The sequence below is a fragment of the Phlebotomus argentipes genome, unplaced genomic scaffold (assembly GCF_947086385.1).
Source record: "Phlebotomus argentipes unplaced genomic scaffold, Phlebotomus argentipes genome assembly contig_32, whole genome shotgun sequence".
NCBI classification, from domain to species: domain Eukaryota; kingdom Metazoa; phylum Arthropoda; class Insecta; order Diptera; family Psychodidae; genus Phlebotomus; species Phlebotomus argentipes.
The window spans coordinates 1,166,907-1,194,619 of NW_026776187.1; the positions used below are offsets into that span (position 1 = coordinate 1,166,907).

The 27,713-nt window shown below is 42.9% G+C and overlaps 7 protein-coding genes across 10 annotated transcripts in view; 3 read left to right on the forward strand and 4 right to left on the reverse strand.

The window, feature by feature from the left end:
- LOC132264195 (BAI1-associated protein 3) overlaps positions 1-4,032 on the forward strand; it is a 37,539-nt gene extending 33,507 nt beyond the window's left edge. For all 3 annotated transcript variants that reach the window (XM_059764304.1, XM_059764307.1, XM_059764306.1), the window contains exons 9-14: positions 61-245; positions 326-377; positions 434-565; positions 633-1,832; positions 1,888-2,134; positions 2,555-4,032. In XM_059764304.1, coding sequence (XP_059620287.1) covers positions 61-245; positions 326-377; positions 434-565; positions 633-1,832; positions 1,888-2,134; positions 2,555-2,646 — 1,908 coding nt within the window. In that variant the 3' untranslated portion in view covers positions 2,647-4,032. The remainder of the gene's footprint in view (positions 1-60; positions 246-325; positions 378-433; positions 566-632; positions 1,833-1,887; positions 2,135-2,554) is intronic.
- Positions 4,033-4,260: 228 nt separating this feature from the next.
- LOC132264075 (ubiquitin carboxyl-terminal hydrolase 36) lies at positions 4,261-7,387 on the forward strand. Its single transcript, XM_059764137.1, has 4 exons — positions 4,261-4,743; positions 5,028-5,297; positions 5,419-6,956; positions 7,050-7,387. Exons 1-4 carry the CDS (start codon positions 4,509-4,511, stop codon positions 7,377-7,379), a joined length of 2,373 nt encoding a protein of 790 aa, XP_059620120.1. The 5' UTR covers positions 4,261-4,508; the 3' UTR covers positions 7,380-7,387.
- A 629-nt stretch (positions 7,388-8,016) lies between these two features.
- LOC132264076 (THUMP domain-containing protein 1 homolog) lies at positions 8,017-8,969 on the reverse strand. Its single transcript, XM_059764138.1, has one exon. The coding sequence runs from the start codon at positions 8,871-8,873 to the stop codon at positions 8,040-8,042; it is 834 nt and encodes a 277-aa protein (XP_059620121.1). The 5' UTR covers positions 8,874-8,969; the 3' UTR covers positions 8,017-8,039.
- Positions 8,970-9,117: 148 nt separating this feature from the next.
- LOC132264230 (cilia- and flagella-associated protein 20-like) lies at positions 9,118-9,999 on the reverse strand. The gene is made up of 2 exons (XM_059764346.1): positions 9,721-9,999; positions 9,118-9,659 (listed from the first exon to the last, which is right to left on the reverse strand). Exons 1-2 carry the CDS (start codon positions 9,997-9,999, stop codon positions 9,270-9,272), a joined length of 669 nt encoding a protein of 222 aa, XP_059620329.1. The 3' UTR covers positions 9,118-9,269.
- A 1,048-nt stretch (positions 10,000-11,047) lies between these two features.
- Positions 11,048-15,293, reverse strand: LOC132264166 (monocyte to macrophage differentiation factor). Of its 2 annotated transcripts, none has more exons than XM_059764269.1 (5): positions 15,232-15,293; positions 14,484-14,716; positions 13,504-13,694; positions 12,158-12,326; positions 11,048-12,093 (listed from the first exon to the last, which is right to left on the reverse strand). In XM_059764269.1, the coding sequence occupies exons 2-5, from the start codon at positions 14,712-14,714 to the stop codon at positions 11,833-11,835; spliced, it is 852 nt and encodes a 283-aa protein (XP_059620252.1). In that variant the 5' UTR covers positions 14,715-14,716; positions 15,232-15,293; the 3' UTR covers positions 11,048-11,832. The 2 variants fall into 2 exon arrangements, with proteins under 2 accessions (XP_059620252.1, XP_059620251.1); XM_059764268.1 differs by having other exon boundaries at positions 15,034-15,289.
- A 564-nt stretch (positions 15,294-15,857) lies between these two features.
- On the reverse strand, positions 15,858-27,707 carry LOC132264324 (synaptic vesicle membrane protein VAT-1 homolog-like). The gene is made up of 7 exons (XM_059764477.1): positions 27,242-27,707; positions 25,428-25,803; positions 20,835-20,964; positions 20,522-20,737; positions 19,505-19,653; positions 18,341-18,857; positions 15,858-18,275 (listed from the first exon to the last, which is right to left on the reverse strand). Exons 2-7 carry the CDS (start codon positions 25,715-25,717, stop codon positions 18,153-18,155), a joined length of 1,425 nt encoding a protein of 474 aa, XP_059620460.1. The 5' UTR covers positions 25,718-25,803; positions 27,242-27,707; the 3' UTR covers positions 15,858-18,152.
- Positions 19,673-27,713, forward strand: part of LOC132264322 (thrombospondin type-1 domain-containing protein 4) — a 30,388-nt gene continuing 22,347 nt past the window's right edge. The window contains exon 1 of the mRNA XM_059764472.1: positions 19,673-19,703. The gene's annotated coding sequence lies outside the window, so the exon portion shown is untranslated. The remainder of the gene's footprint in view (positions 19,704-27,713) is intronic.

Here is a 27,713-nt window from a genome sequence, read left to right on the forward strand (position 1 = left end):
TTCGCAGTGGTAAATTGCTGTAATTCGAGGCATTAGCACGCTTAAGTGGCTTTCTTGCAGGTTTGCCCCTTCAATAAGGGTGTTCGCGGTGAGATTGTAGCTTCGCTGCGCAAGGGCTCCATTCAGTGGGCTCAGCATGGATTGAGAGAGGCGCAGCGGAGTGGGAATCCCATGGTTCACTTCACCTCCACCCTGATTGCTGATCTTCAGCTTGGTCTCACTTACTACCACGCGCCCTTCGACAAGTAAGGTTTATTGAGGAAATTGCTCATTTCTCCCCAATCTCATTATCTCCTCTTTTTCCCCGGTTTTTCTGCCCCAACAGCACAAATGGGATTCAGTACTTCAGCATCATCTACAAACAATTCGACGCAATGGTGAGTAAGGAAAGTGGGTGGGAAGAGATGGAGGATTTATGGGTTGTCTCGTGCAGCTGGCCGAGGAGGTGACATCGAGGATGGAAACGGGACAGATGCCAGGGACATCATTGAATCACTGGACACTGCTTGAGGGCGACAAGGAGCCCGCCGACACGCGACCATTCGAGCTCTATCTTGCCTTACAGGTCAGAAGAATCGTCGCACAAAATCTCCTGAAATTGTTTCTCACTCCGTTTTTTTTTCATCCTGCAGGAATTCTCATCACTGAAGCAACACCTCTCGGTGATGCCTCAGCCGCCTGAGAAGCAATTGTCTCTGCAGAACTTCCATGAATGGTTCGAAGGTGCTGTTCAGCGCTGGCTGAGCGTCAGCAAAGCACGCGCCTTGAATCGCGTCCGGGCATCCATTCAGCTGGATCAGATCTGCGAAGGAGAGCGAATTGTGCGGCACAGCACATCCTCAGTGGACACTGCCTCGTGCTTTTATCAGTTGCGCGAATTCTGGGGCTTGCTTATGTGGCCGGACTTGAACACTGGGGCGCACTTTGAGGCTCAACTCGTGGATGCCGCATGCGCTTCGGCTGTCCACTATGGCGATCTCATTCATCAGGCGCTCGCGGATGGCGGATACTATGAACAGTCGGGACCATTTCGCACATCGGACGACATGTGCGTGACTGTGAACAATTTGGAGTACGTGCGCCGCTCCCTGTCTGAATTCCGGTCAGACGGCGGAACTCTGCCGGAGAGTACGGACGCCTTGCTGGAGTCGAGCTTGCAACAACTGGAGACGAGGGCGGAGAGAGTACTGGGGCGTCTGGGTGCGCTGATGCAGGGCCCTCTGCAGAAGGCGGTGTTCCATTTGGCCTGGTCTCCGGACACTCTGCCGACGAATCAGGCCATTGTGCCACTGCTGGAGTACTTGGACGTTCACCTCTCGGCTCTAAACAGCGCTCTGCTGACCAAGAACTTCAATCGAGCTCTGACAATCGTGTGGAACACCGTTCTGGGTGAGCTTGCGCGCCAGATGGACACTGGTGGAGATGGTGATCGTCCCAGAGTGTTCCACGACCGTCTCTACGAGGCTCTGCACCTGCTCGTGGACTTCTTCAATGCCGAGGGCCTCGGATTGCACATCGATGTGCTCCACTGCGATGGATATTGGCGCGTGGAGCAGCGCTTGCAGTATCACAAGACAGACACTGACCATCTCATGGATCTGTTCCACATGCAGCGCCTTCAGGAGCAGCTCACCGCCACTTGTCCTGGTCCTTATGGCATCCTAGCCGTGAGAGCTTACTTTAATCACGATTCCCTGTGCGTGGAAGTTCTCCACGCCAGAGACATCATTCCGCTTGATCCCAATGGCTTCAGTGATCCCTTCGTTATCCTGGAACTCCTACCGAGGAGAGTGTTTTGCCACTGCACTGAGCAGCAAACCAATGTTCACAAGGTAAGTGTCCCGATAATTAAATGTCGAGCGTTCTTGACTTTTTTCGCTGTTCCAGAAAACCCTCAATCCCATCTTTGACGAGTGTTTTGAGTTCTCCGTAACGCTGGAGCAGTGCATGTCCGAGGGCGCAATGATTGCATTCACAGTCATGGATCACGATGTGCTGACGGCAAATGACTTCGCTGGAGAGGCTTTCCTGGCGCTGGGAAATATTCCCGGGGTCGCTGATTACAGCACAAGTGTGGAGAATTTCCACGGGCTGAAGCACGTGGATTTGCCATTGATGCAGCAACACGATAAGAGTGAGTGTATTCCCACTTCCAGTCGATTCTCCTTGTGCTTATCGCAATGATTTCGCATCTTTTGTTTGCCAAATACATCCGTTTCTCAAATGCCGCGTTGGGGCGGAAAACAGCCCTATTTTTCAGCACTTTTCACCTCGCATGCTTGAAATGCGGGCGCTAAATGTGCTCCAGTCGTGAATAATTTATTGCTGGACGCAGCGGGAAAATCTGATTTCCACGGAAAATGCCTGAGAAGAAGGTGGATTTGCATGATTTATTTCATGCATCTCAGAAGAATGGGGGAAAGTGGGAATTGGGCGGGAATTAGTGGGTGGTTTTTTTTCAAGATCTGCGTGTAACTGAATATTACAATTTTTCTTCGGGGTTTTTTTTTTGGAAAAATGCTGCTTCAACTAAGAGGCTTATGTTTACTTTCAGATCATCCAATTCTGCAGATTCTGGAGTCGAGAATTGGGGACAAACAGGCCGTGGATTTCGTGAGGAAGCAGAAGGCGCGATTGGCGGCGTAATTCTTCATCTCCAGCCCCCGATGAGTTGGTGTCTTTGGCGAAGAAGCCCGGAAGGACGAGTGAGGAGATGAAAAAAAAAACTGGGAGAGCACATGAGAAAAGCTCTCCATCAAAGGGGAAAAGCCGCTTAAAGAACTTCCCATTGGCTTCAGCTTATAAATATTGTGGGAAAATGCTAAAATATTTACTGACTCTGCCTTCAACTTCTTCCCAAATGCCACACTTCCCTGCTTCCATGCCTTGATGGCGTGTTTTCTATATTTAAACAACTGCAAAAGGAATATTCAAAAGTCCACTTTTACTACAGAGGGCGAATTTCTTATATTGACGATATGATGAAGAAAAAAAAAACAAACCAAAGACTATCGAAATGAGGATTAAAATGTCTTGCCTTCTCAATTGATAACTTTTAGCTCTATATTTGTGTGATGCAAACCGTGCAGACTTCAAAACATTGTGGAAGGCCAAAAGAAAACCTGTAAATTTGTATGAACTTTCTCTTCGGAATCTAATTAGCGCACATGCTCTAGAATTACAAATTCATTGGACATACACAAGAGGCAACAGTGGAGAAGACACACACTTTTTGCTATCGAAAATTCTACCTAATATCATCTACGGATATTTTCTTATGATAGAAATCTATGAGAGAGAAGTGGAAATCACTAAATATAATAGAAAATATTTGAGGGATTAACAAAAGATAAAGGAATCAATTACTAATTAATATATTGTACAATTTAAGTAGAATGGATAAGAATATTTATCTCCGCTCCGTCGAGTCGAGCTTAAAATCCAACTATCTTGCGGCCCTTCTGTTTGTAATAATCTTTTTTCGTGAACATGAGAAGATGTGACGCTATTTTAGTCAGAAAAAAAAGATATGCAATTTTTGGACGTGACACACTTTTACGAGCACACAAATTCTATACACTTTTTACAACACCATACTGTTCTTATGGGGCAAAACAGCACAACATTGCATTTTATTTTTCGAAAAACTGTATGAGCAGAAAAATGAAAAGAAGACGTCTTTATCTTCCAGCAGCATTAACTTATGTTTCTTGAAAACTCCAGCAAAATGCATCACTTTTATCTCGAAGAGTTTTTGTAAAGTCTCGTATTTTTTTAATCTTATATACATAACGTACATAACATATTTTTCCTCCAATGAAAGTGTAATTATTGTAATCAAAATATTATCTGAAAGATACGAGATCATAAGAAAAAGAAAAAAAAAATCATAAGTTAGAGGCAAACTTTCAGCTGAAAAATGGAATCAATTACTAAGTGTGTAAAAGAATTAATAACTTGTTGGGTAGTTGAATGGCGGGGGGAATGAGAATGCTGGTTATGAAATTTGAAATAAATATGGACAGAAATGAACCCAAAAATGTGACTTTTATTGCGAGCCTGAAAATTAACCTTCTCCGGAGTTCTTACAACTATTATTTTGTTGGAATGGAATCTCTTTTTCAACACCAGAATGATCCTTTTTTTCTCTTGCCGTTCAGTGCAACGCGCGAAGGGGGTAATTTTTGACCGACAACTTCAATTTGAGCGCGAAACACGCGACAGCCAAATTGCGTGGCGCTGCAGTCGCGCTGTCATGCGATAGTGTAGCCAACTTCACGCCAGTCACCATATTTCTTCTGTGAGACCAAATGTACATGTGTTGTGGCAAAAAGACAATTTTCTCCCGGAAATAGGTGTAAAAACTGTGCGTGCGTGATTGGAAAATGTGGCGTCGCGTGCCGTGCACGGCGTAGATGTGACACCGTGTTGATTGAACGGTGTTCTCCCATTGAAAAACTCATTCGCACACTGCCTTTGGGAACGAGAACCCCAAAAGAGTCGCCTCGATGGTTTGTGACGTGAGTGCGGCTCTCCGCGATTCACTCTCGGCGGATCGTAATCTGCAAACGCAGCTTGTCAGCACAACAAAACGAATCCTCCTCACGAAGATCGAGTACGAAGATTTGGATACACACACCAATTGTGACGCCCTCAAGTCCAAGTACATCGTGCTCAAGCCGACCTCCGGCGTGGTTTCCGGTGTCACTGCACAGCCCAAGATGCCTGGCGTGTCCGCCGCCGGTGAGTGCGAGTCTCGTGCGGGGGTTTGGGGCGCATTTGGGGGGTTTCGCGCGTGCGAGAGCGAGAGCGTCTGGCCGCTTTCACTCCTCGCCCTCCGCGCGCAAAATCAATAGCCGCCCGCCGTGCCGTTGACGGGTTTCCCTCTCTCTGGGAGAGGGAATCTCCGTGACCTCATTTTCTCGCGCGTAGATCGGCCGTTCGGTGGCAGGTCTACTGGCACATGTCCAAGACGCGGCGTATTGGATCAAATTGGTACAGCGCTCTCTCTCTCTCTGTTTCTGCAGGTCCTTGCTCGAGTACCAACGGCACATCCTCGGCGTCTGCGAATGGAAGGGATGCTCAGCTGCCGGCGCCGAAGCGCGTGCTGTTCGCCAGGGACAGCGTCCAGGTGGGATGGCGAGCCAGTGGGCGCAAGTGGCAGGTGGGAGCTGGCCTCATCAACATGGGCAACACCTGCTACCTGAATTCCACCCTTCAGGCGCTCTTCCACGTGCCGGCGATTGCGAACTGGCTCATGGCGGACGAGAGTCACCGTGATAAATGCGAGGATCTCGGTGAGCAATAGGTTGAGGATGTTTATGAGATAAGAATGTCGCTGAACTATAAACATACAAATGGATAGGGATCTTAAGGAGTGACGAATATTGTCTGACGTGTGGCTTTTGCGTCTTGCAGGTGGCGGTCAAGGTGGCTGTATAATTTGTGCAATGGCGAGAACGCTGATCTCCTCCCAGAGTAGTCAATCACCCATCAAGCCGTGGCTCATCCACTCTAAACTGCGACTCGTGTGCAAACACTTCTTCCCAGGACGACAGGAGGACGCGCATGAATTCCTGCGCTACCTTGTGGAGGCAATGGAGAAGGCGTACTTGGGCCGCGTGAAGAACAGCCGCGATTTGGATCAGTACAGCAAGGAGACGACGCCTCTTAACCAGATCCTGGGCGGATATCTTCGCTCCACAGTCAGGTGCTTGGCCTGCGGCCATGTGTCGACGACTTTTCAGCACTTTGAGGATCTTCTGCTGGACATCCGGAAGGCCAACACGGTTGAAGAGGCCTTGGGCGGCTACTTTGCCAGGGAGCGCCTCGAGGACATGGGCTACAAGTGTGAGGCGTGCAAGAAGAAGACATCCGCCACGAAGCAATTCAGTCTGGAGCGCGCGCCTGTGGCGCTGTGCATTCAGCTGAAGAGGTTCTCGATGGCGGGAACGAAGCTCAATAAGCACGTGGCGATTCGATCACGATTGGACCTGACACCGTACACTCGCGGAGGTTCCGCGACGGCGCCGCTGGTGTACAGACTGGTCGCGATGGTGACGCACTTGGGGGCGTCGCAGAATTGCGGTCACTACACGGCGATCGGACTCACAGACACGGGCAGCTATTACCACTTTGACGACAGCTCTGTGCGCCCCATTTCCCTGCAGAACGTGCTGCAGACGAACGCCTACATAATCTTCTACGAACTGGAGGAGGGCCCCACGAGAGTCCACCAGACACCGCCGAGCACCGCCACGAGTGCGAGCAGTCGCGAGGGCGCGCTGAACGGCGATCTGGTGAATGGCAGCACGAACGGCGTGGGCACGAGTCAGAAGGCGTCTGAGTCGCCCGTGAAGCAGTTTGCAGCGGGCGCGGTGAGCAAGCTGGAGACAATGCCTGGCTTCATTGGGCCACTGCTGCCCGGTGAGCGCGAGAAGAGTCCTGAGCCGCGGAAGGTGACGCTCAATGGTGAGCCGCACCAGAAGATCACCTTCAATATCACGCCGCCCAGCGCTAGAGTGTTGTCATCGCAGAACAGTCAGAGCAAGCTGGTGAGTGTGACGAAGAAGATTCACTTCAACGGGAGCTCCAATGGCGTGAAGGCGGCAGAAATGACACCGCCGGCGGCGAAGAAGGTTAAACTGACGGCAGTGACGCCGCTACAGGCGAAGCCCAAAAGCCTGGTGCCCTATGAATCGGACGATGAGTCCAATCCGTCGGAGAATGAGGATCCGGTGATTGTGAAGACGGCGGCCGGGGTGTACAAAGTGACGCCAGTGGACGAGGCGGTGGTGAAAGGCGTGACAAACGGACCTGTCCGGAAGGCGGAAAATGGAACTGAGATTAGAAACACTGCCACGGTGAAGACACTCGTGAACATGGGCGGACCCTGGGGATACGGCACGTCCTCCGTGTACACGTGGAACGGACAGAAGACAACGATAGATCGAGAGGTGAGTCTCATGAGATCTGATTTCTCAATTGTTCAAATCTTCCGACGAGCAGGACTAACTGGATTAACTCTTCAATTCTTTTGTTTCAAACAGGTACAGGAGGAGAAGAAGGAGGAGCGAAAGCGCGAATTGGAACACCAAGCGGAGAACGGGGACTTCGACAGGGGAAAGATGAAGAAGGTGAAGATGCACCATCCGCCCGGGAAGGACAATCCGGGCTTCAATCCCTTCCAGGAGTACCAAATGCGCAACTGGTCGTGGATCAACAACGGCCGCCAGGGGTACCAGGGCCACATTTATCGGCAGAAGTCGCACCACTACCAGCCCTATCGGGGGCACGGCGGCGGTGGTTTTCGTGGGCGCCATCGCGGCGTCTTCCACAGCAACTTCCGCTCCCACCATGGCTACAGACGTGACAAATGAGGGCATTTTGATGTGTGGACAGTGAGTGTTGTGTGCTGAGATCTTGAGGATTCGCATGATGATCAAAAGAGACAAAACTTTCCCAACTGTGAGGATATGAAGTGCGAGAGAAAGTTGAAAAAGGAACACTCGAGTGTGAATGTGAGCTAAAGTGTGTTGGGGCGTGGGAAGAAAAAAAGAAGAACTGTGTATATTCCAGAATATATGCAACGTTGTATGTTTTTAGGGTATTTTTATATAAAGAAAAGATTAGGACATGAGAGAGAAGACGAGATATGAAATACTTTCACCTAGACTGTAATTCCAAAATCTATTAGGCGATAATTCACACAATTTCACACCTTCACACTCACGAAACATCTTCAAGTGACGAGAGTTTTTAGGAAATTTTCAAAAATAACGTGTATAAATATACAAAAAGGAAAAAAAATTCTTTAGAAATATGTAATAAGTATGTTTTAGCAAAAGGATTTCACACTACTTTTCCCGTTGCGATTAACTTTTTAGGCGATCATTGAAAAATTTGTGGAAAATGAACAGAAATTGTCATAATATACAGAAAACTAAGTGAAATTTATCGATATAGGAGGATATTTATTAATGAAAGGATGCAGACTTGAGAATAAAACCTACACTTAGTGCAAAATCCGTTTATTTCGCTTAGGACTTTGTCTCTTGTGTCTGACTGCCTTCGCCGGTGTTGCGATTTGGCGCTCCTGAGCCTCCTGAGAGTTCCAGCAGATTGTACTTCTTCAGCTTGAGATAATCTGGAAGGATACTGATGCAGCAAAGGCCCTTGATCACCTCGACGATGATGGACAGTTCGGGCTCCGAGAGATTAACGCGATTCCCAGCATTCTTGGCTGACACGACGTCTGCCAACTCCTTGATGACGTCCTCCCGGGATATGGCGTTGTTGTAGCGCTTGTTGAAGACAATCGAGAATGTCTTCGGCTCCTGCAACATATATTTATCGCAGAGACTGCCCACGGCATCTGACATACTCTTCAGATTTGCCCGGCAGACAATTTCCACCGGAACCAGACGCAGGAGGAATTTGGAGCGTTGCACCTTCGTCTCTGCAATGTCCCGGACAATCTTCAGTCCCAGCTCTCGCGGATCAGGCAGGGATGTGGCTATGAAAACACAGTTCGTCACGCCAGTGTCGGCAACGTTGAACTTGAAGCTGCTTCTCTGGTTCTTCTGCTTCTCTGCGGCAACATCCTTCTCCAATGCCTTGGAAATGTCCTCCTCCTCCTCATTATCGCTGTTAGTGAGTTTGTCTTCTTTGGCAGTCTCTTCGTTGGCTTGAGTATCAACCTCCTTGGGTGAATCACTGTACTGGTTGAGGATGTTATAGCACTCCCGGACGCAATCTTTCTCACGGAAATTACAAGTGGCCAGAAAACCCTTCAAGCCTGGCTCCAGAAAGCTGTGTTTACGCTGCTTCATGTGCTGATTCTTGAAGTAGTTCTTTCTCTTCGCATCTGCCATTGTTTCCTGGGTTATTCCTCGTGAAAAAATGAGCTTAAAAATCCACCAAAACTTCCGCTCTCTGCTCAAACCGCTCTAACCTCAAACTCGCACATGTTGTCCTCTTTAGCGCCAGCAGTGCCTCCAGTGGCGTTTTCAGTTCGTTCGTTAGCGCGACAAGATTTTTCATGCACATTTCTTGCGAAAGTATTTTAACATTTTCCTTTGATAAAGCGATTAAAGAAATATAATAATCAGTGCTGTGATGAATCTATATTAATAATCTCCAGTAACGACGGCAAGTAATTTGTACAGAAATGTATAACAATCAATTTACGTGTGAATTTCATCACTCCCGAAATTACGCCATGTTTTCTTACATTTTATTTCTGCAATTTCTTCAAAATACTTCCAAATTTATCTCGAATTTGCTGATGTTGTTGATTTGGGACTTGCCGGAAGCTGTCTCTGTGGTTTATCATCTGTAGAATTCCTTAATCTCTCACGGAGGGTTGTCATTGGTGTAAAGATCTTGAGGCGAAAGCATGAAGGTTTTATCTCGTCCGGGAAGAGTTTCTGCGTGAAGAAGATCCTTCTCAATCGCGTGTTGGCATGGATTCTTATGCCAACTGTCTGGATGTAATTCGTCCTGTATGCTCGACGAATGTACTCTGCGAGATTGAGTTGAATTTGATTCCATCCGGGCGCAAGGAAGAGCGGCATTTGCGTACAGAACATGCTGACTTTGGACCTGCTCTGGTAGTTGGCGAAATTGAGCCTCCTTCTGATGCCTTGATCGTCGAGGATCTGATAGAGGCAAGAAGAATTGTTCGGAGGAAGGAAGGAATTGTTCAGATTAATTGAATACCTGAATTTCGAATGCAAAGAATCGCTTGAGATTCTTTAATTGAAGCGTCACGAAGGGCCAATCAATATTTAATGACTCTTCCGGATGTTTTGGGGTCTCGATGAAGGCCGTGGAGACATTTGTGCTGATCAGCTCCAGGACGAAGCCCCTGATTTGCTGGTCTGTGATAATTTTGCCGTGTCCTGTCTGCAGAGCGCTCGCTCTCCAGTCGTTCAGAGGTTTGCTTCCTCCGCTGTAAAAGACCGAAATGAAGTCCTTCTTCAGACACGATTGTGACATTGTTTGTGAAAACTCAATTTTCCTACTATGATTTGCTTGCCTAGAATTGCCTGTACTTGAGCAGCTGCTTGAGCCGCGAGTCGTCCTTCTCGGGGTATCTGTGAGTGTTCTTCAACACGATTTCGATGTCCCGATGAAGAGGCGGCCAAACTGTGGTCACGGCAAAGTGCCTGTGAAATCGCATCGCTTCATAGGCAGACGGTTGACTCTCTTCCAGCAACTTGAGCTCCTCCAGGAACTTTTCCTGATGCTGCACTTTGCGATCGAAGCATCGACGCTTGCAAATTGCAGCACTGAATTAAATTATGCATGTCCTTTTGTGGCTTTCAACTCAATTTCCTGTACTCACTATTGCTCTCCTGATATAATTTCTGCCGTGCTCTTTTCCAATTTTCTCTCCTTTTTCCTGGCGAGAAATTTTGCAGTGAATTTTCTAAATCGAGACATTTTATTGATTAATTTGTAACACATATAGTTGGTTTCCATGGGAAGGCAAAAAAGGCGGTCGAAATGAGTTTGAAAGTCTTTGTTTATTTGAATTCCAAAAACTTCTTCTTTTACGCTAATTATTGACTTATCAACAATTTTTTGTTTTTATTTCCTATAGAGTGTCTAGGAAGACAATACAATATCGTGTGATGTGGCAATTTCTTGTCAGCATTTTGTTTTTCTTAACCTTTCAAAATTGCTAAGTATCTAAGGAATACAATATCATCTCCTATTCTCAAATTTATTGGTGCAATTTTGTATAATTGCGAAGCACAAGTTTTTCTTCATTATTAATAATATTTTTGGTGGTGAAAGTTTATGGTTTTTTTCTTTTAACTTTACTGTATTGCAAGTTAACTTTTATATTATATCCTTCCTTTTAAGTCTATAATGGTTGAAAAGGCCCCCTACAAAACAGATTTATCATATTTATTCGGTAATTTGAGATTTATAACAATTTTGGATTCTCTCGCTATTGAATCTGTAACTCGTCATTGGCACTTTGATATATCTCTTTTCGCATTTTCATTAATACTCATTGGCTCTTCTGTTTGAAATACTTTCTTATAGGTTTGTGATATTGGTTTCAATTTGTCTTTGGCGGGAAAGAGGGCTGAATACGCATTGAAGACTCGTGATGACTTCAATTTTGAGTATCAAATTAGAGAAATACGTGGTTTCATTGCTTTTCTGGGGTGGATTTTTTTTTCTAAATTTAATGGTGGAACATTACTGGATATTTCGTGTAAATGTCTCTCTTATTCTACAATTGTCAGGTGGTTCTATTATACACAATATAGTCTACAATAGGTAATGAACTGTCTCTCCTAAATAACCCACAGAATGGATTTGGGCATTTTTTGATTTACAATAAATTCTCTAAGAGTTTTGCTAATATTAAATTACAAAAAATAATATCACATTCAAATGAAAAATTAGGTTCAATTTGATCTACGCGATTGTGTTAACAAAGAGAACTTAAAATAGTGACGGGCATTCATTTGGTGACATTTCGTTTTCAAAATTCACACTCAATCCACAAAATTTCAATCAAAATATAATTTGTAAGTTGCTATGCGAATTTTTTCTACATTTCTACAACATCAAACAATCTTGCATTTCGTATACGACAAAAAAAGGGAGTAAAAAGATCGAAGCAAATGAAATTCGTTTGTTCTTCGTCTCTTTCTGTACATGAGTACAATTTGCTTCTGTCTCTTCTTTTGTACCGTGTAAGATTCACTCCGACGGTATCTTCCGGTATCACAATGTATCATTTTCTAGATTTGTTTTGCCCCCTCTGCGAGGTGGCGCAAGAGAGATACGCGATGTGTTGTGTGATGTTTAGGAGTACAGATGTTTGAGAATTGCAAAATAGTGGACACTGGCGGCCAGAACGACAAACAAGTGCCAAATGGCATGAGCACATGGCACTTTGCCGTCGGCTTTGAAGAAGCACACGCCCAGAATGTACAGCAATCCGCCAATCTTGAGCTCGTCCATGCCATTGAATTCGTGTCCGCAGATCATTATCACAATTGACGGTCCGAGTCCCATGACGATGTAGAGAAATGTCTCCAGGCATTTGTACTTCTCATGGTAGACCTGAAAAAAAGGTGTGTGACTGTGATTAAATTGGCCCCACGCGAGTTGTGGCGACGGCGCTTGCCTGCTGGTAGAGGATGCCTAGTCCCGCGAGGAGCCACACCAGCCACTTGAGGGCGAGGATTATCGTTGGGTGCGTGGGCGGTGTGAGTGTGAGCCATGGGTAATAGGATCCAGCGATGAAAACATAGATCATTGCACGGTCACACCGATGGAGGACATCCTTCAGTTGCCTGTCGGAGAAATAGACACGATATCAGACCTCATTTCAATACCTTTTGCTCGTTTGGCGGGATGAAAAGTTCATAATTGAAAAGTTTGAAGGCACATAATGTAGCAGCAAAGTTGGTGAAATGAAGAGTAAGAATTATTATTTATGTATCCAGATTGTCTAATACTGTGAAGCTCCATTTAGCATTGTATATAACCTACGAATGCATAATAAACATACCCTTTAAAAGCAGCCCTAATTGACGTGGACATTGGAATATTAGATTAGAAACGAAATGAAATTTCCCATGTAGTGTAGGCGGAAAATCACCGAATGAGGATGGTATTTATGAGCACAAACATCTCGAAATTAGTCCCTATTTATACTTGTTAGACTGTGTTGAGGGTGCTTAAGTACGCTGCGTAAACTTGATTGATTGATATGAGTTGAATTGTCCTAATTAAGGATTTTCTTAATCTTCCCTCCAGTTTAATGTTTACTTCGCAGATTAATCTTGCTGTAAAGTCTTTCCTCTTAAAGGACATAGTCAGTCATAAAAAAGCACTCTCTGCAGCCCAACTTTATTTGGTTCGGATCGGATCTCTGATTGTGGAAGAATTCATGGTCAGAAAGAACTGCTTGATTATGGTAAAGGTACAGTGTTTCTAAAATAGCTCGGTAATTAGATGTTGAGTGTGTATATATTTTTTAACCTCGTTAATGTATCTGTACACAGATAGTTTGCAAAGAAACCAGAATTCTTCAGCAAGTTTTTTTTGCCGCACAAACTCACACAGAGAGGATAAAGAGTTTTTGCAGAGAACGTCACTTGAAAATTTAACATGAAATTATTGCATTGCGATAAAGAATGTGTGTCTCTCTTGAGTATGAGAGGATCTCAACGTGTGATTTACTACCTTTCGCGGTTGATGGTTTTCCACAGTCATCAATTCATGTGTGGTAGAAATTCTCGTTTATCACAGTGGCATTTATATTTAACTGTTATTTGCAGAAGAGCATGAAGAGGCAATAGCAAATATTGGGATAAATATACATACTTTCAGGCTACTTCACGTGTTTCTATCGATTGGTCTATTTCAGATGGTATTCGAGCATTTCATGAGTAACTGTATGGGTTTTTTGTGCGTGGCAAAATATTAGAACGCTAATTCAATCAAGCAGAATTCTTATTAGCTTACCTGTTACGATTGCAGTAGAAGACGGTGTGAAAGAACGTCGATATGGCGAAGAGGAGGAAGAGAGCTGTTCCGTAGATGAAACCAGCCACTTTCTGGGCGTCACTTCCACTTCGCCAGATCAACTGGAGGCCTGCATACACGGCAGGACCCACCCAAATCCCATGAGTTATGACATTGGCAATATGCTCAACCTGAAAAGGAGGAAATGTAATCAATTACGTCGCTCCTAGATTAGCTGTAATCTAACTTAAGCCCTACGTCAAAGTCCATGGACAGTCCAGACAGTGAAGAACTGTCTCCATAGACAAGTTCTCAATATTGGATCAAGTAACGATAAGAAATGAACCATGCGGTGATAAGGAATGTTTGTTGCCATCGCGTCAGTGGCGTGAACACTTGAGAACGAGGAAATTAATGCGTTGTTATTGCTTGCCATTGCACAGAGATTGAGGCTTCCTTCCAGATATACTAATAATAATTAGCAAATGATGGTTGATTATGATTTATAGCGACTGAGAGTCTTCCTTTCGACGTGACGCGCCAAAATTGAGCTTAGCTGAATACTGCTGAATGTACAGAATTCTTTTAGCTTTTGCTTATAATAAATAATAAAAAATTTTGGGTATAAGCAAAACAACGTAGGAAAATACCGGAAATAACATTCTTAAATTTTAATAGCAAGTGATGAGGTCATATGTAAACGCGTATGTAAATGTAAAAGGGCTTATTTGCGAGCAACATAATATAGAATTGATTTTCTCTTCGTCTTTGTCCTAGAGTTTTCTCGTGAATTCTACGATTGCACCTGATGTCATTTAAAGTTTCATACATAGATGTGTGCTCTCATTTATTTTTACCACTGCACGTGCCGTTCTCATAGATTATACAAAGACAGAGAATCAAAGAGAGTACGTAACTCGTGATTTTTCCCACGCTGTTAATAATTGATTGGTTAGCGTATATCAAAGGGGTTCACTTGCCTCTGTTGGGGTGTAAGCCGTCCCCGGTGGCGCTCTTTTGTTCATCCAGTGGACATTCTTCAGCTGGCCATAGGGTGTGTCGAAGAGCTTGTGCTTCAGTCTCATCCAGAAGGTCCCGAGCCGCGTGGAACTTAGAACGTCCGCTCCGCTCGTGTGTCCCGCGGCGAGATGCAATTTGGCTTTAGTGGTTGTTGTTGCGTATCCACCACTGCGTGAGATTCCATCTTTCATTGCTGCACGGGCGAGAGGCGAAGGAAAAGAGTTTGTAATAATTGCAAGGGGTTAATTGCAAGGTGGAGGTCTTATCGTATGCGTGACTCTGCTGTGTTGCAATGATTACAGCATTTTCCGCATATAAACACTTTGCTAAATCATCATCTTTAAATTGTTGAATGGCGAAGATACACACTCAATTGTAATAGTTGGATGATAATTACACTTTCTACTTGAGGCACACACACACTTCCTCTCGCAATTGGATGTCCCAAAAGTCTGAAACTCGAGGCGCAAAGACCCAGCCAAATCAGGGCCACGCTCTGAGGTCACTTACCGCTGTCTGAAAGTTCACTTCCAAGTATATCTCGAGGCTCAGCTTTGGCCCCAGAGAAAAGATGGTCTCCGCAAATTGGTGGATTCTCTCTAAGTGCACACGTAATCACTTCACTGTGGTGCTTTTGATGCCTTTACTTGGTAGTTTTGACCAAGAGCAAGACGCACTCGCGATGTGAGTTGTGAATAGGACTCCTACCTCAGTCTGACTGGCGTGCTCCAGCAGCACATATGGACTTGTGTGTTTTCTCTCTTGGCTTGATATCAACCACTTTTTCATGACAGCTCTCACAGACGTCACCAATTCACACTGTTACACAATTTGCCGATCTGAACACACAATAGCAATACAGCGCTCTTTAAATGTGTTTCCATCAATATAGCTGGTTTCTTCACTCACGTGATTTCATGTAAGCAAGCGCACTTTCGGTCGCGTTTCGATGCAAACTCCATCTGGGGATTGAGTAGAAATAACATTTTGAATGGCTCTGCCGTTAACCATCTGCAGATCATCATTCTGAGCGAAATTGTTGAGAAAAAATTGCCTTTTTTCTCTCAAATCGTCGCTAAATCATACCAATTCACTGCTTCAGATCCAGAAAAGCGAGGCAATCATTTGAAAACACAACAAGTAAAATTCGACCAAACCATAAAAACTCGCAAAATACATGCACTAAAACATGAGAGAAAATTGCCGATTTAATTGCTTAAAGCTAAAAGAAAACACATCTTTTTTCCATATATTTATTTATCATATAATAGAGAATTGTGATTCATAAATATATAATAATGCATGCCCTCCATTTTATCAATAACTGCATGAAATTTCTCATCAAATTTATCAAATTTCATAAGCACATTCATCCATAATAGTACAATATTTTTTTCCATCATTTTTGTTTTTTAAATATTTATTTAGGTAGTTTACTTAGTAATTCCATTTTCCATCTGGCGGGCTTAAAATTTTCCATCGCAATTTTTGAAAACCTTCTTCTTTTTCCTCTGATTTTCCTATTACACTCGCCCTTTGAGATATTCTTGATGTGTATTTGTTGTGTATGTATCTTCTTTTTTTTTCTTCAGCTCTGAAACTTGCGTGTGCGTTTTATTGTCACCTAATGCATGTTGATTTTACTTTTTTTTCTTCTTCAAATTCCTTGCCACAATTTATAGCCCTATAAATCTTCCTTTAATATCCAATTCAATCAAATCATTTTCTAAGCAAAAAACGCTGTTCACACGGGCGCATTTTTTTTTCTCCTAATACTTGCTTTAAGAAATAGATGTTTTATCATGAAAGAGGCAGACGCGTTGATTAAAAAATTTTTATCCTCCCTTTGTAAATATAGAGTACAAAAAATAAAGGTAGAAAAATATATAATATGCAGTCGATTGTAGAAATTTTGGTCGCACTACTTCAATAATTTCTAATTTTTCCATTACTTCAAAATATCGCTCTTTTACTATCTTCTATTCTCATGCCGTAGCTTCATTTTTTTTTATTATTAAGAAAATGTGTTCTTGTGTGTAAGTGAAAAAATATGCTGATATATCCATTCTGATATGTTGGTAGAAAAAGCCAATACTTTCATAATGTGTGGTTCGTCAATGATTCTTCTTTTTATTGAATTTCTCGCGCGCAAAAGTGGTATTATAAAAAGCTAGAAATATTTAGTTTTTGTCTATTCAAATATAATATGTGTTTAAGTGTATATAAATTGTTGATCGATTACATATTTTTTTCATTGTATAAAATAGCTCATTGTTTTTGATTTATCGTAATTTTAGGTGTAAACTGGCAATGATTTTTATTTTGTTTCTTCTATTTAGCTTTCTAAACGTAAAAAATTGAGCTTTTCAACCTTTTCCACGAGCATTTTGTGACATTTTTTTTTATCCCGCCATTACAAAAATATTCTAAAAATTTCTCAACTCTCATCTTGTGTGTTCACTTTTCTATCACAAAAATAAAGTTCTTTTTTTTCTTATCATTTCTGTGAGATTGTGTTTTGGTGAGTGTGAAAATGATTTTGAGTGGGCAAAACATAAGTGAAAGAGAATAAGTTGTTGAGTAAAAATGTATTGGAATAGTGCTTCTGAAGTTGGTAAGGAATTCCCTATGAAGAGACTTTGTCGTACAATAACTTATATTTGATTACTTCTTGATTATGACAATATGCTGACACCGAAAGCACACAATTATATGCAGAATTGGTTCGATTTGAAACTTTATTCTTTATGCGTTGTTTTAGGCTTCTTACGAGAGAAAGATAGAAAGGTTCACATATAGAAACCGTTTTTAAGTTTTTTTTCTTCCACTTTGCAATATTCTTCTTCTCTTCTTGTTTTCTTTTATTCTATCATTGTTTTTTTTTCCTTTAGAAAGAGAATGATTATAAGTAGATAATATTGGATAGCGAATAAGTTCTATTATAGCATATTTATATGTATATCTTTTTCTTTAATAAATTGTAATCATTGTGTATTTATATCAACGAACGAATTGTGTAAGAACAATTATTGTACAATATAAGTGAATTTAATTTCTTGCAAATTTTCTTACTCCCCACATTTTTTCCATGAATATTATAATTATAAAACTAAATTCAACAAAAGCTTACAGAGTGATTGATCATCATTACGTCTTTTTTCCATTATGTTCTCATTCCTTTCCTCAATTTATTTAATTATGACACATTAAAAGCACACAAGCACTTTTTTCAATCTTCTCCCATTTTCCCATCATCAACTTTTTGGAGCAGTTTTTTGTCCTTCTATTAAAGTCTATTTTATATATCATTAAAATGCCTAAAAAATATGGTGGAAACTACAGAAAATTTCTTACATAATTCGTCGGAAAATATTCTTAACGATCTTTCATCTTCTTCTCTTTTTTTTACAAATATTCTGATAAATGAATGTTCTCTCTCGCTGGATCGCGGCGGTGATCTTCCTACAACATCAAGATTTGATCTTTTCCATCAGCTGAGTAGACTTAATAATATTTAACATAAGAAAAAGAAAAATTTTACAATCCAGCAGATTCTCGAGGGAGATATTTTTATGTTGTGTGTTTGCTTGAAGATTTCTTCTGCATTCTTTTTATGCGCAATCATTAATTCAGCTCGATTGTTTTTCACTTTCAGTCGCCTCGCCGTTCTCCTTTTCGGCTGGTTTAGCAGCTTCTCCCTCGGTGGCCTCCTTGTCGTTCGCCTCCTCCTTCTTCTCGCCCTCGGTTTCGGCCTACACAAGAGTGTGTGTTTGCATTAGTTAATTGAATTTGGATTGGCTCTCCTCTTCCACCTTACCTTCTTCTCCTTGTCGCCGTTCTTCTCCTCGCTGGCCTCCTTCTTGGCCTTTGCCTTGCCCTTGGCAGGAGTGGCAGGTTTGGGCTTGGGCTCCATGGCCGGATCCAGGATTATCTTGCCGATGTTCTTGCGATCGTGCATCTTCTGCATGGCCTCAGCGACATCCTCGAGTGCCCAAGTGGAGTCAATGGTGGGCTTAATCTTGCCATCCTTCCACAAGTCGAAGACCGTCGACACAGTGTTCTTCACGTACTCCACACCATCTTGCTGGTAGAGCAAGTGTCGCAGATTGAAGCCGGCCAGGCTCTTGTTTTCGTCGAACAGCTTGATCGGCGACACCTTGTCCACTTGCCACCATGAGCGAGCAACGCTGAAGAAGCTCTTAGTCTCTCCAGTGACGACGTTCGACGATCCATACAGGATGTACTTTCCCATGGGCTTCAAAAGGGTGTAACTCCTGTTGCACTCCTCGCCGCAAAGACAGTCCAAGACCACATCAACACCCTCAGGAGAGAGTCTAGAAAGGCAGATAATGATATTTTGTTCATGTCAGTATTGTATGAATCAGCGCTTTAATTTACGGCACGTTTCTGATATTTTGCGGAATTCTTATTTAATCAAACGTTTTCGAGACAAATTAAAGAGTTGAAACAAAATTACTCATCGCACAGTGATTCATAAATGTTCGTCTGTACGCAAAAGCACTACAATTACAGTTAATGGGAGCACAATGAAATTAAATTTTGCCACCGAGAGGGTTTCTATCATATTTCATCGGTGAAAATTGATTGACAATGACTATGAATATTAATAATAAATTAATTATGATGCGTAAATCATTAGCGTATGCTTTGAATGTGTGAAATTGCACTTGTGCCTTCCAATAAATAATTACCCTCTACAATATTGCATGAGTCATAGAGCTCAACAAACACCTTTGGAAAGTCGCGCTCTATTCCGCACTAGACACTTGAAATTAGCATGTAATTCGCGTCTGATATGGCGATATGCAAAGTAAACCTGAATTATTTTCCTGTCTTATCTGCAGAGAGAGAGCGAGAGAGTTTGTGGAAGAGAATGCCTCTCTTTATTGTTTCTTTCAAGGTGATTTTTTGGACATGAATGTCATATCGCGGAAAGAAGAAAATATAGTCTTGCACTCACTTGCGCACTTCATTTGTGTAATCTGATCCTCTTTCCAGGAGATGATCAATGAGACCACCCGCCTTGAGGGCCTCATGTTTGTTCTTGGAGCACACGCCAAACACCGTCACGTCGGGCACGGTTCGAGCCAGCTGCACAATCGCCTGACCCTGCAAATGAGAGATGGTCGTGGGAGATGAATTTAAATAAATTTCCGCAGGTATTTGCGCACACATCTCTTATCACATAATCGCCATGGGATTGAAGTTGAGTCTAACAGGTGATGTTGGTGATGAAGTATGTAAATGTGGCCCAATATGTGTTTAGACCAATTTAGCATACAAATGTCTCTCCAGCTAATATGGGTGGTGATGACCCAAATTAATTGCTAAACTTTAATTTCTGCCACTCCATCGTCATTAGATGGCATGCAGTGTCGATAGACCGCAGCCAGACAAATTGAGCGAGAGGTGAATGTGGTGAGAGGGGCGAATTGGGCGCTCTTTGCAGCGCGGGTGGGGCCACCCTAATGCAATAAGGAAAAGGTAACAAAATGGGGTTTGAATTTTCCGTGATAGTCGCGCGCGCGAGAGAGAGAGGGGCTAAAATAGAGCACACTAAATGTATTCTTATCGCGGCGCCCGTCTGTCTGTCTCTACTTACGTGCGAACTTGTACTCCCCTCGATGGAGGAGGTACACCTTAGGACATTTTGTTTAAATGCATACACAAGTTTATTCAACCTCGTTCCATTTAGCTGGTATGAACACAGGGGCAAGAGGGGGAGCAATGGAGCGCCCCTCAAAGCACTGACGAACTTTCACCCGTCAAAGGCAAAAATAATTGTGGAAGTGGCATGAATATTTGACACGACACAATTTTGCATTAGAGTCGTGTACAGCGCTGCCCTTATATGGGTGGATGATTGTGGGCAATATTGGTTGTATTTTATCAACTATCATTAGGCCTCTTTCTCTCCACCATTGACAATTGCGTGAGTGTTGATCATATTTGTGGGAGAGAGAATCAATAAACTTACCACGCCGCCGCCGGCTGAGTGCAGCAACACAGACTTTCCTGACTTGATGGATGCCAAATCAAAGAGGATGATGTACGCCACGATGTAATTGATGGCAATAGCAGCGGCATCTGAGAAGGACATCTCATCGGGAATGTGATAGACATACTTGGCCGGAACGGTGACAAGTTCTGCCCATGCCTTGAATTCGGGAAGAGCGACAACACGATCTCCAACCTGAATTGGGCAATGACACAGAGGAGATTGGTTACATGACGAATGTCCTCTCAAACATGTCAGACATGATGACAATTTTATGTTCAATTCAACGTACCTTAAAGTTCTCAACACCCTCGCCGACAGCCTCAATCTCGCCAGCGCACTCAAGTCCCAGGATGCATGGGGTCTTGGGGGGTGAATCAATAGCGCCCAGACGTACCATTAAATCTTGGAAGTTCAATCCACTGCAACGACAGAAAAAAGAGGAACAAGTGTTTCAGACGAAGTGCATCTCTCAGGGTGGGTGTTATATTGTTGAGACTAGCTTCGGACAGGGAGAGAGAGAGAGAGAGGGGAGAGGAAGAAATCTCTTGCAGAAATGATTTCCTCTAGGATTTTGTATCTTGGGATTGGATGACTAAAATTGTGTTGCTCTGTTCAGCATAACTGTCAATCAATATCCATCTTATAAAGAATGAGTCTCAGATAGAGTTACTCTTGAGAAAAACACAAGGGTGGAGATGCATAAAAATCCTCACTTGAAATGTGAACTCTCAAGTACGTTGTATTTTTTTCATTCCCCTTCTCTCTCTCTGGCAATCTTACAAGATTTATTTATTTACATGCCGAGAGAAAACCGCATTACTCATCTAACTCATGGTGTAGAAGTGGATTAGTCAGTGTTTTGCTGAAGGAGGTTTTCTGCTTGATTAGATCAAGAAGTCTCATTCTCGACTATTGATTGGGACGTGAACAATTTAGTCTATGAGCACTATTACTCATCTTTTCCCATGGAATTGCATTATCTCGAGTGCAATCAGTTTTAATATCACATAAATACAGTCATTGTTGGGATGATTAATCGCCGATGAGAGATGTTGGGGAAGAAGAAAGAAATAAAAAAAAACTGGGTGAGGAATTGCTTGCGTGAGGAAATATTTTCGCTTCCCTCTCGGCTTTTCGGTACAATCAATGGGAATGATTCAGAAATGGGATAAGGGACAGAGTTTCGTCTGTGTGCTTCGCTATATCTATGCGTTCTTCAAGTGGGAATTTTATGTTTAGTCTGTTGAGGAGAGTCTCGATCGATAGCACTGACGCTATTTGCCGGGAAAAGTCTGTAGGCGTCTCAAAACCGTATGCGCGTATCCTTCCGCCTTTTGCCTCTAAATGACACCTCTCTCTCGCTCTATGTATTGTACATTTATGTGTGTTGTACGATGGCGCCTCCTTGGGAAAATTCGTATGTACTACATAAGAGATGGAGGAGAAAGGAAAACACCTTTCTCGAGAGGATATCCCACTGTCAGGATTATCTCAGCGAAAAGTGAGAGATAGAGTGTGCTAAATAATTTACTTGTCCTTCCTCTTTCGCATTGATGTCGGAGGAGAAATCAAATTCATTGGTCTCTTTGACATTACAACATCAATTCATATTAATGTTTCAATTGCTGCAAATAAATCCAGAATGATAATGCTTTTGTGTGGAACGCGTTATCGTCTTGTGGTGACCGCGCGAGATGCTTGCGTGTGACTCAGACAATTTTTCGACTTGGCAAAATGGGCGAGAGAGATGATGAAGGAAAATATGTGAGGGAGAAAGAAAGTCAAGGAAGAGCAACTCGAGTAAATGAATAATTGCATGACAACACTTTTTCATCTCAAACACACTCCTCTTCTCTATGTTCTTCTCTCTTTCTCGCATTCTTTGAAAGTACTTTTTTTTCATATTAATAAATCTTTTAATTCCCCCCGGCAAGTCTGTAGTTGTGCGACTGAGTGCGCAGATTACTTGTGGACAATCGAAAAGTGCAATGACATCAATTTGACCTTAGCCCTTACTTGAGAAGAATCTCTCCCAGGCTTTTGTGCTCCAACATGTGCGTGTGTATGCAATGTCTGTGAGCATGCTTTATGATGCAACATCCCACTTCTGAAGCATACAAGTTGCTCTAGTATGAATGGCAAGCGGCCAAATGGTGTGTATCTTCCAGATATCTTGGCTGGGCATTATTCAAGAATTTGATCAACACGTCAATTTATCATTTGCCTCACCGGGGGTGGCAAATGGATGGAATTGCACAGAGAGGGATTTTTCTCTCACCATTGCGCGCGTGTGGAAATCACCCTCATTTCACCCAGAGAACATATCATGAATTCTAACGATTTGGGAGGGGTTTTTCTCACCGAGAACACACCACACACATTGATGGCATTTAGTAGGGGAAAATCTCCTCAAGTCAGGCAGAAAAGTCAGTGGTAAATAAATATGCTTCCGATGCGAAAATCCACCGAAAAGAGAAGCTAAGCTTGTGTGTTGATTTTTTATTGAATGTAGGTCAATAAACTGACTATAATTTCACTAAACGATGTGCCGCGCGCGATATTGGCGGTTGCGAAGACGCGCGCGGTGGGGAGAAAAAGAAAGAAATTGATATAGCATCCCAATGTACATCAATTTCATGATCATATTGTGCCATTTATTGTTCGCATTGTTCGCATTTATTTCACGCTCAATAGCCCCATTTAATTCTTATTTGGCTGATGGAAGAGAGCAACAGTCAGTCTTGCGAATCGCGCTGCCACCGAAAAAAAAGAGCAGTGGTGGGGCCTTCGACAGTAACTATTTCATTATTATTATCATCCCGTTCGCGGGGCATTGTTAATCCAATCTTTCGGGTAGCCTTTGTGCGATTTAAAAAATTTCACTATCTCTTTTTGGCGAGTCATGAGCTTGTGTGTGCATTTGATGGCTGTTTTCACTGAATGAATTTTAGCAAAAAGAAATATTTTTCGTCAAGGCATCATAATTGCGCAGACATTTTCAAGCGAAAGCCGTAAGGTTTTTAATTGCATCCACACAACACAAACACACACACCAACAAAAAGTCAACACTTCATGAAGGGATGCCCGAGCAAGAAGATGAGCCAATGACTCAATAAAAAGAGTAATTGACAGTCTGAAAGGGAGATTCAATAAGAGTGAGGAGACTCTCTTGAGCTGTGTGAGATGTACAATAGAATGGAAGTGAGTGTCTCAAGTGCATTTATGATGCACGTACTTTTCTTATTTAATGACATCCGCAGAGAAGATGCAAAAATCCCTGTCATATGTTCTTGTGTGACAAAATATCAGCCCCTCAGCGCGATGATATCATGTGGAGGAAGTCAGTAAACAGCGTTATTGAAAAAAGAAATGAGAAAAAGTCGAGTCTCGAAGCTGATTAGCGTGTTTAGGAAGAAATTGTGTACAATCTATATGTGGGTTTATAATGTGTGTAAAAAAGCTATAGTATTTATTTGCTGGTAAATACAAATACGCGCTTAGTGCGGAGAGAGAGAAGAAGAAAAAAAATAACATTTTGTATGCTTTCTGCTTGCAGCAAAATTAGGCGACGTGCAGCAACCGTCACGCTAAATGAAATGGAATGTTGTAGAAAAGAAAAACATTTTATATAGCGTCACACATTTTTTTTCTCTCCTCGCATCATCTCGCGAATCTGTTATTTTTCCTTGGTGAATTTTTCTTGAATCTTTGCCGACAGATGAGGGCTACAAAGGCGGAATAGATCGCAATGAGAAGTGTTATGGACAAGATTCTTATCATGTTGATTTTTGAGACGACTAATTAGTGTTGTCGTTCTTTTTTTTCATCTGTCAATTCTTAATGGGGTTTTTCTGAGGCGTAGTTGAAATTAGAAATCAAGCATAATTCTTTCACGCGTCTGCAGGTAGAGAGTTGAGATCTTACGACAAGTTACATGGGGCGCAATACTTCATTTGTGCAAAGTGCATGTCTTCAGCAACAGTTTCAATGGGCGTGAGTGTGTCAAGTGATGGAAGGTTGATCGATTTGCAGATTCACACTGTCAATCATGAGTGTGGCATTCTGCTTTCCACCCAATTGACCATCAGATTCATCATCTCTCGCCATTATCCGTCCACAGAGGCGCACGATTTCTCAAGATAAAAACAACATAAATTTGTGGCTAAAACTTCCCCAGTCTTCTCTACACAAGATCCTATTGTAATGCTAAGAGTGACTTATCTTGTTTCCTCTTCACACAATACACCAACCATCAATATTTGTAAGGAGAGCAGCGACTCTTTGGTGTGGTTACATATTTGGCTAAAGTGTGTAATAGTGATAAATGCATCGGGAGCTCTTGACTCTGTGATAAGATTTATGGAGGAAAAAGTGTATAGCATTCATCATCAATCATTTAATTTAAGAGGGTTCATCCCGTCCCCGCGATACTTGCTCGTTGTAATGGGGAGAAGTCAAGTCTTTCGTCATATTCTCAGCGTGTGTAAATCCACTTATGCCTAGGCGACTCTGCGGGGAATTCAATGAGCAATTTAATGTGAGAATTCTGGGCGAGATAGACAAATGCCCGGATAATTGATGCGAACGATGCCTTCACGAAATTTGCTAGTATATTCTTATTTTGTTGCTTGATATTATAAAGAGAGAGTCTCTTAAAATGGAATTCCAAGATGGAATGTTGAACTTGAACATGTGCCGACCACATGGTTCAATATAATTCCTTCGTTCTGCTCCAGACAAGCGAGAAAAGTGTGTGTTTGCCCGAAGAGAGATTCTGATCTCAATGAAAGCGACAGTTTTTTTCCTTCACTCGAAAGTGTATCTCTTTTGCTTCTTGTCGCTCGTGTGTGTTAGTGTTGAAGATGAACATAAATTTCTTACCATGATCTCACGCGGATAAGAACTTCACCAGCTTGGAGGCTCGGTTCGGGCTTCTTGAGAATCTTCACGCCCTTGAATCCGCCAAATCCGGTGAGAACGACAGCTCGCATTTCCTTCGGCGGCTCTGCAGGTGGACTGGCGTCCTTCTCCTCAGCGGCGGCGGCCTTCTTCTCCGGGCTGCCGTTGGCGGCCTGTTGTCCCTCATTGGGGGTGGTTTCGGGATTTGTGGCCTCTGTTGGTGTCTTTTTCTCTGGCTGAGCAGCAGCGGGCGCTTCGGTGGTTTCTGTCATCTTGGATGGAGCGCGCTCAAATGCGTTTATCAAGTGATGAGAGATCCGAAACAATTAACTCGCGGTCTTGCAGTGGATTAAAATAGCTGGAAAAAAAGACAGACAGCGAGAGAGTGAGGGGGATGTGAAAAAAGGAAGTGGTAATTAAATACAATTTCACTGTAATTTCTCTTATTAATAGACTCGTTGATTAGGCGGTTGTTAAATCAGAGGAAAAATTGATGGTGTAAAAGAGCTTATTGGAATTGTGGAATACCCAGTTTTGTTTTCTGAGATATCTTATCTCTCGCATCTTCTGAAAAATGTTGACAATCTTGTACGTTTTCTACTGAAAACACATCACGCATGGAGAAAAAGGACAACGAATAGTGAGACCAAACAGAAATGGGGAAAAGGAATTTTTTCCCAAGAAGAGGAGAGAAGGTCTAGTGAAATGTGATTCATAGGAATACTGAGAGTCCCCGTCCGATGAAAATCAATAAGCCCACATACTGTATTAATTTACCGATAATCCCGAGGCCTTTAGGCGGTTTCTGGGCATAGAATCCATGAAGAGTGTGTGCAGAGGCAAAAAATGTAGATGCATTAGATTGTATTTCAAATAATGTGCCACTGTATCGGAACACATTGTGACAACAATGGAATCAATCCCCGAAATGATGAAATGGGAAACTTGTCCTTCTCACGCAGAGAGAGACTTGCTGAGGCAAACGGCTGGCTTACAGGGTGTGGCAGATGAAATTGGTTATGTACATACATAGGCTTTGAGGCGACGAGGGAAAAAATCGCTATGATTCTTCCATCCACTCTTCGGGCGTGCGTGTGTGTGTGTGTTGCGTTGTGAATAGTGTGTGGAGAAGGGCAAAAAGAGTGGCTATGTGTTGTGTGTCCGTTGAGGCGGAATTGACGAGGGAAAAGAGGAGATTTTCAAGCCAAGAATCCTCTGGAGAATGAAAGGATTAGAGCCATGATGCGGTTGTGGACCATGTGCAAGAAATTCCTTGTGGGTGGTGTGAAAGAGAGAGAGAGGCAAGATGGGCGCGGAGGACACGAGAGACAGGAAATGAAATCGATGCACAAACGCAAAATTATGGCCGGCGTCTAGAGCGTCTGCAAAAGTATGAAGTTGCGCTTTCACACACTTTGAAGAAATAAAAAAGGACATATTTCTCCAGAGGACGCGAAGAAGAGGAGGTCCTTAATGGACAATTTGGGCAGCAATCTGTGAGATTTTCCCGAGATACCGAGGCATGAATGTGAGCACTTGGCAGAGTATAAAATATGGGTTTTTTGTCGGGGTGGGTTTCGGTCAGGGAGGAGGTGAGAGAGGACATGCCCAGAATACAACTACCATATGGCAGGGTGTTTCTTGAGGAAAAAACCGTCTAGGATGGTGCAATTGACTGGGATTTCGCAGGCAAACGATATTCGAGATTATTCGCAATGGGAAGCGGACGAAAATGCGCCTCGAGGGAGGTCAGATGAAGCGTTAGAAATCCATCATAAAGGCGGGACACAACTCACCATATGCCGCAATCCAAAAACTCCGGGGACAGCGAGGAAGCCGAGCGCACAAGCTTCCTTCCAGACACACAAAATCGACTAAAATGATCTCTCAAAGCACTTCTTATTACGCTATTGCGCCAAACTCGAAAATTTTCCGACACACTGTCTTTTTTTCTTCTCTGCTGCGGCGTTTTTCACCAATATATATGAAGGAGAGAGGCGAAAAAGTAACGGATAAAACTTGTGAGCTTGAGCCTGGACCACGGCGCGCGCTCTTTTCCGGCGTGAAAATTAAAATGACTCTGGGGATTGAAAATCAATTCGATAGGACACAGAAGAGACGCTGATCTTTCCTTCAAATGGGAAAACTCTCGGTTGAGTGTTGAATTGTGAATATATATTGGGAACAAACAACACACAATTTAATCAACGAACTAAACTCTACGAAACTTCTTGATGGAATGGAAGCCTCTCGACACAAAGAACTGGA

Bases quoted from the DNA above. Each gene is read 5' to 3' on its own strand.
- LOC132264075 (XM_059764137.1), top strand. From the start codon at position 4,509: ATGGTTTGTGACGTGAGTGCGGCTCTCCGCGATTCACTCTCGGCGGAT. The intron at 4,744-5,027 runs GTGAGTGCGAGT...CTGTTTCTGCAG, and splicing joins GCCTGGCGTGTCCGCCGCCG to GTCCTTGCTCGAGTACCAAC. The intron at 5,298-5,418 runs GTGAGCAATAGG...TGCGTCTTGCAG, and splicing joins TGATAAATGCGAGGATCTCG to GTGGCGGTCAAGGTGGCTGT.
- LOC132264324 (XM_059764477.1), bottom strand. From the start codon at position 25,717: ATGACAGAAACCACCGAAGCGCCCGCTGCTGCTCAGCCAGAGAAAAAG. The intron at 19,654-20,521 runs GTAAGTTTATTG...TCTCATTTGCAG, and splicing joins ACTCAGCCGGCGGCGGCGTG to GGTCAGGCGATTGTGCAGCT. The intron at 18,276-18,340 runs GTAAGGTGGAAG...ACTCTTGTGTAG, and splicing joins ACGGCGACAAGGAGAAGAAG to GCCGAAACCGAGGGCGAGAA.
- LOC132264166 (XM_059764269.1), bottom strand. From the start codon at position 14,714: ATGAAAGATGGAATCTCACGCAGTGGTGGATACGCAACAACAACCACT. The intron at 13,695-14,483 runs GCAAGTGAACCC...CCTCCTTTTCAG, and splicing joins CGGCTTACACCCCAACAGAG to GTTGAGCATATTGCCAATGT. The intron at 12,094-12,157 runs GCAAGCGCCGTC...CCTTTTTTTCAG, and splicing joins TAGGCATCCTCTACCAGCAG to GTCTACCATGAGAAGTACAA.
- LOC132264230 (XM_059764346.1), bottom strand. From the start codon at position 9,999: ATGTCACAATCGTGTCTGAAGAAGGACTTCATTTCGGTCTTTTACAGC. The intron at 9,660-9,720 runs GTATTCAATTAA...TGCCTCTATCAG, and splicing joins TCTTTGCATTCGAAATTCAG to ATCCTCGACGATCAAGGCAT.
- LOC132264076 (XM_059764138.1), bottom strand. From the start codon at position 8,873: ATGGCAGATGCGAAGAGAAAGAACTACTTCAAGAATCAGCACATGAAG.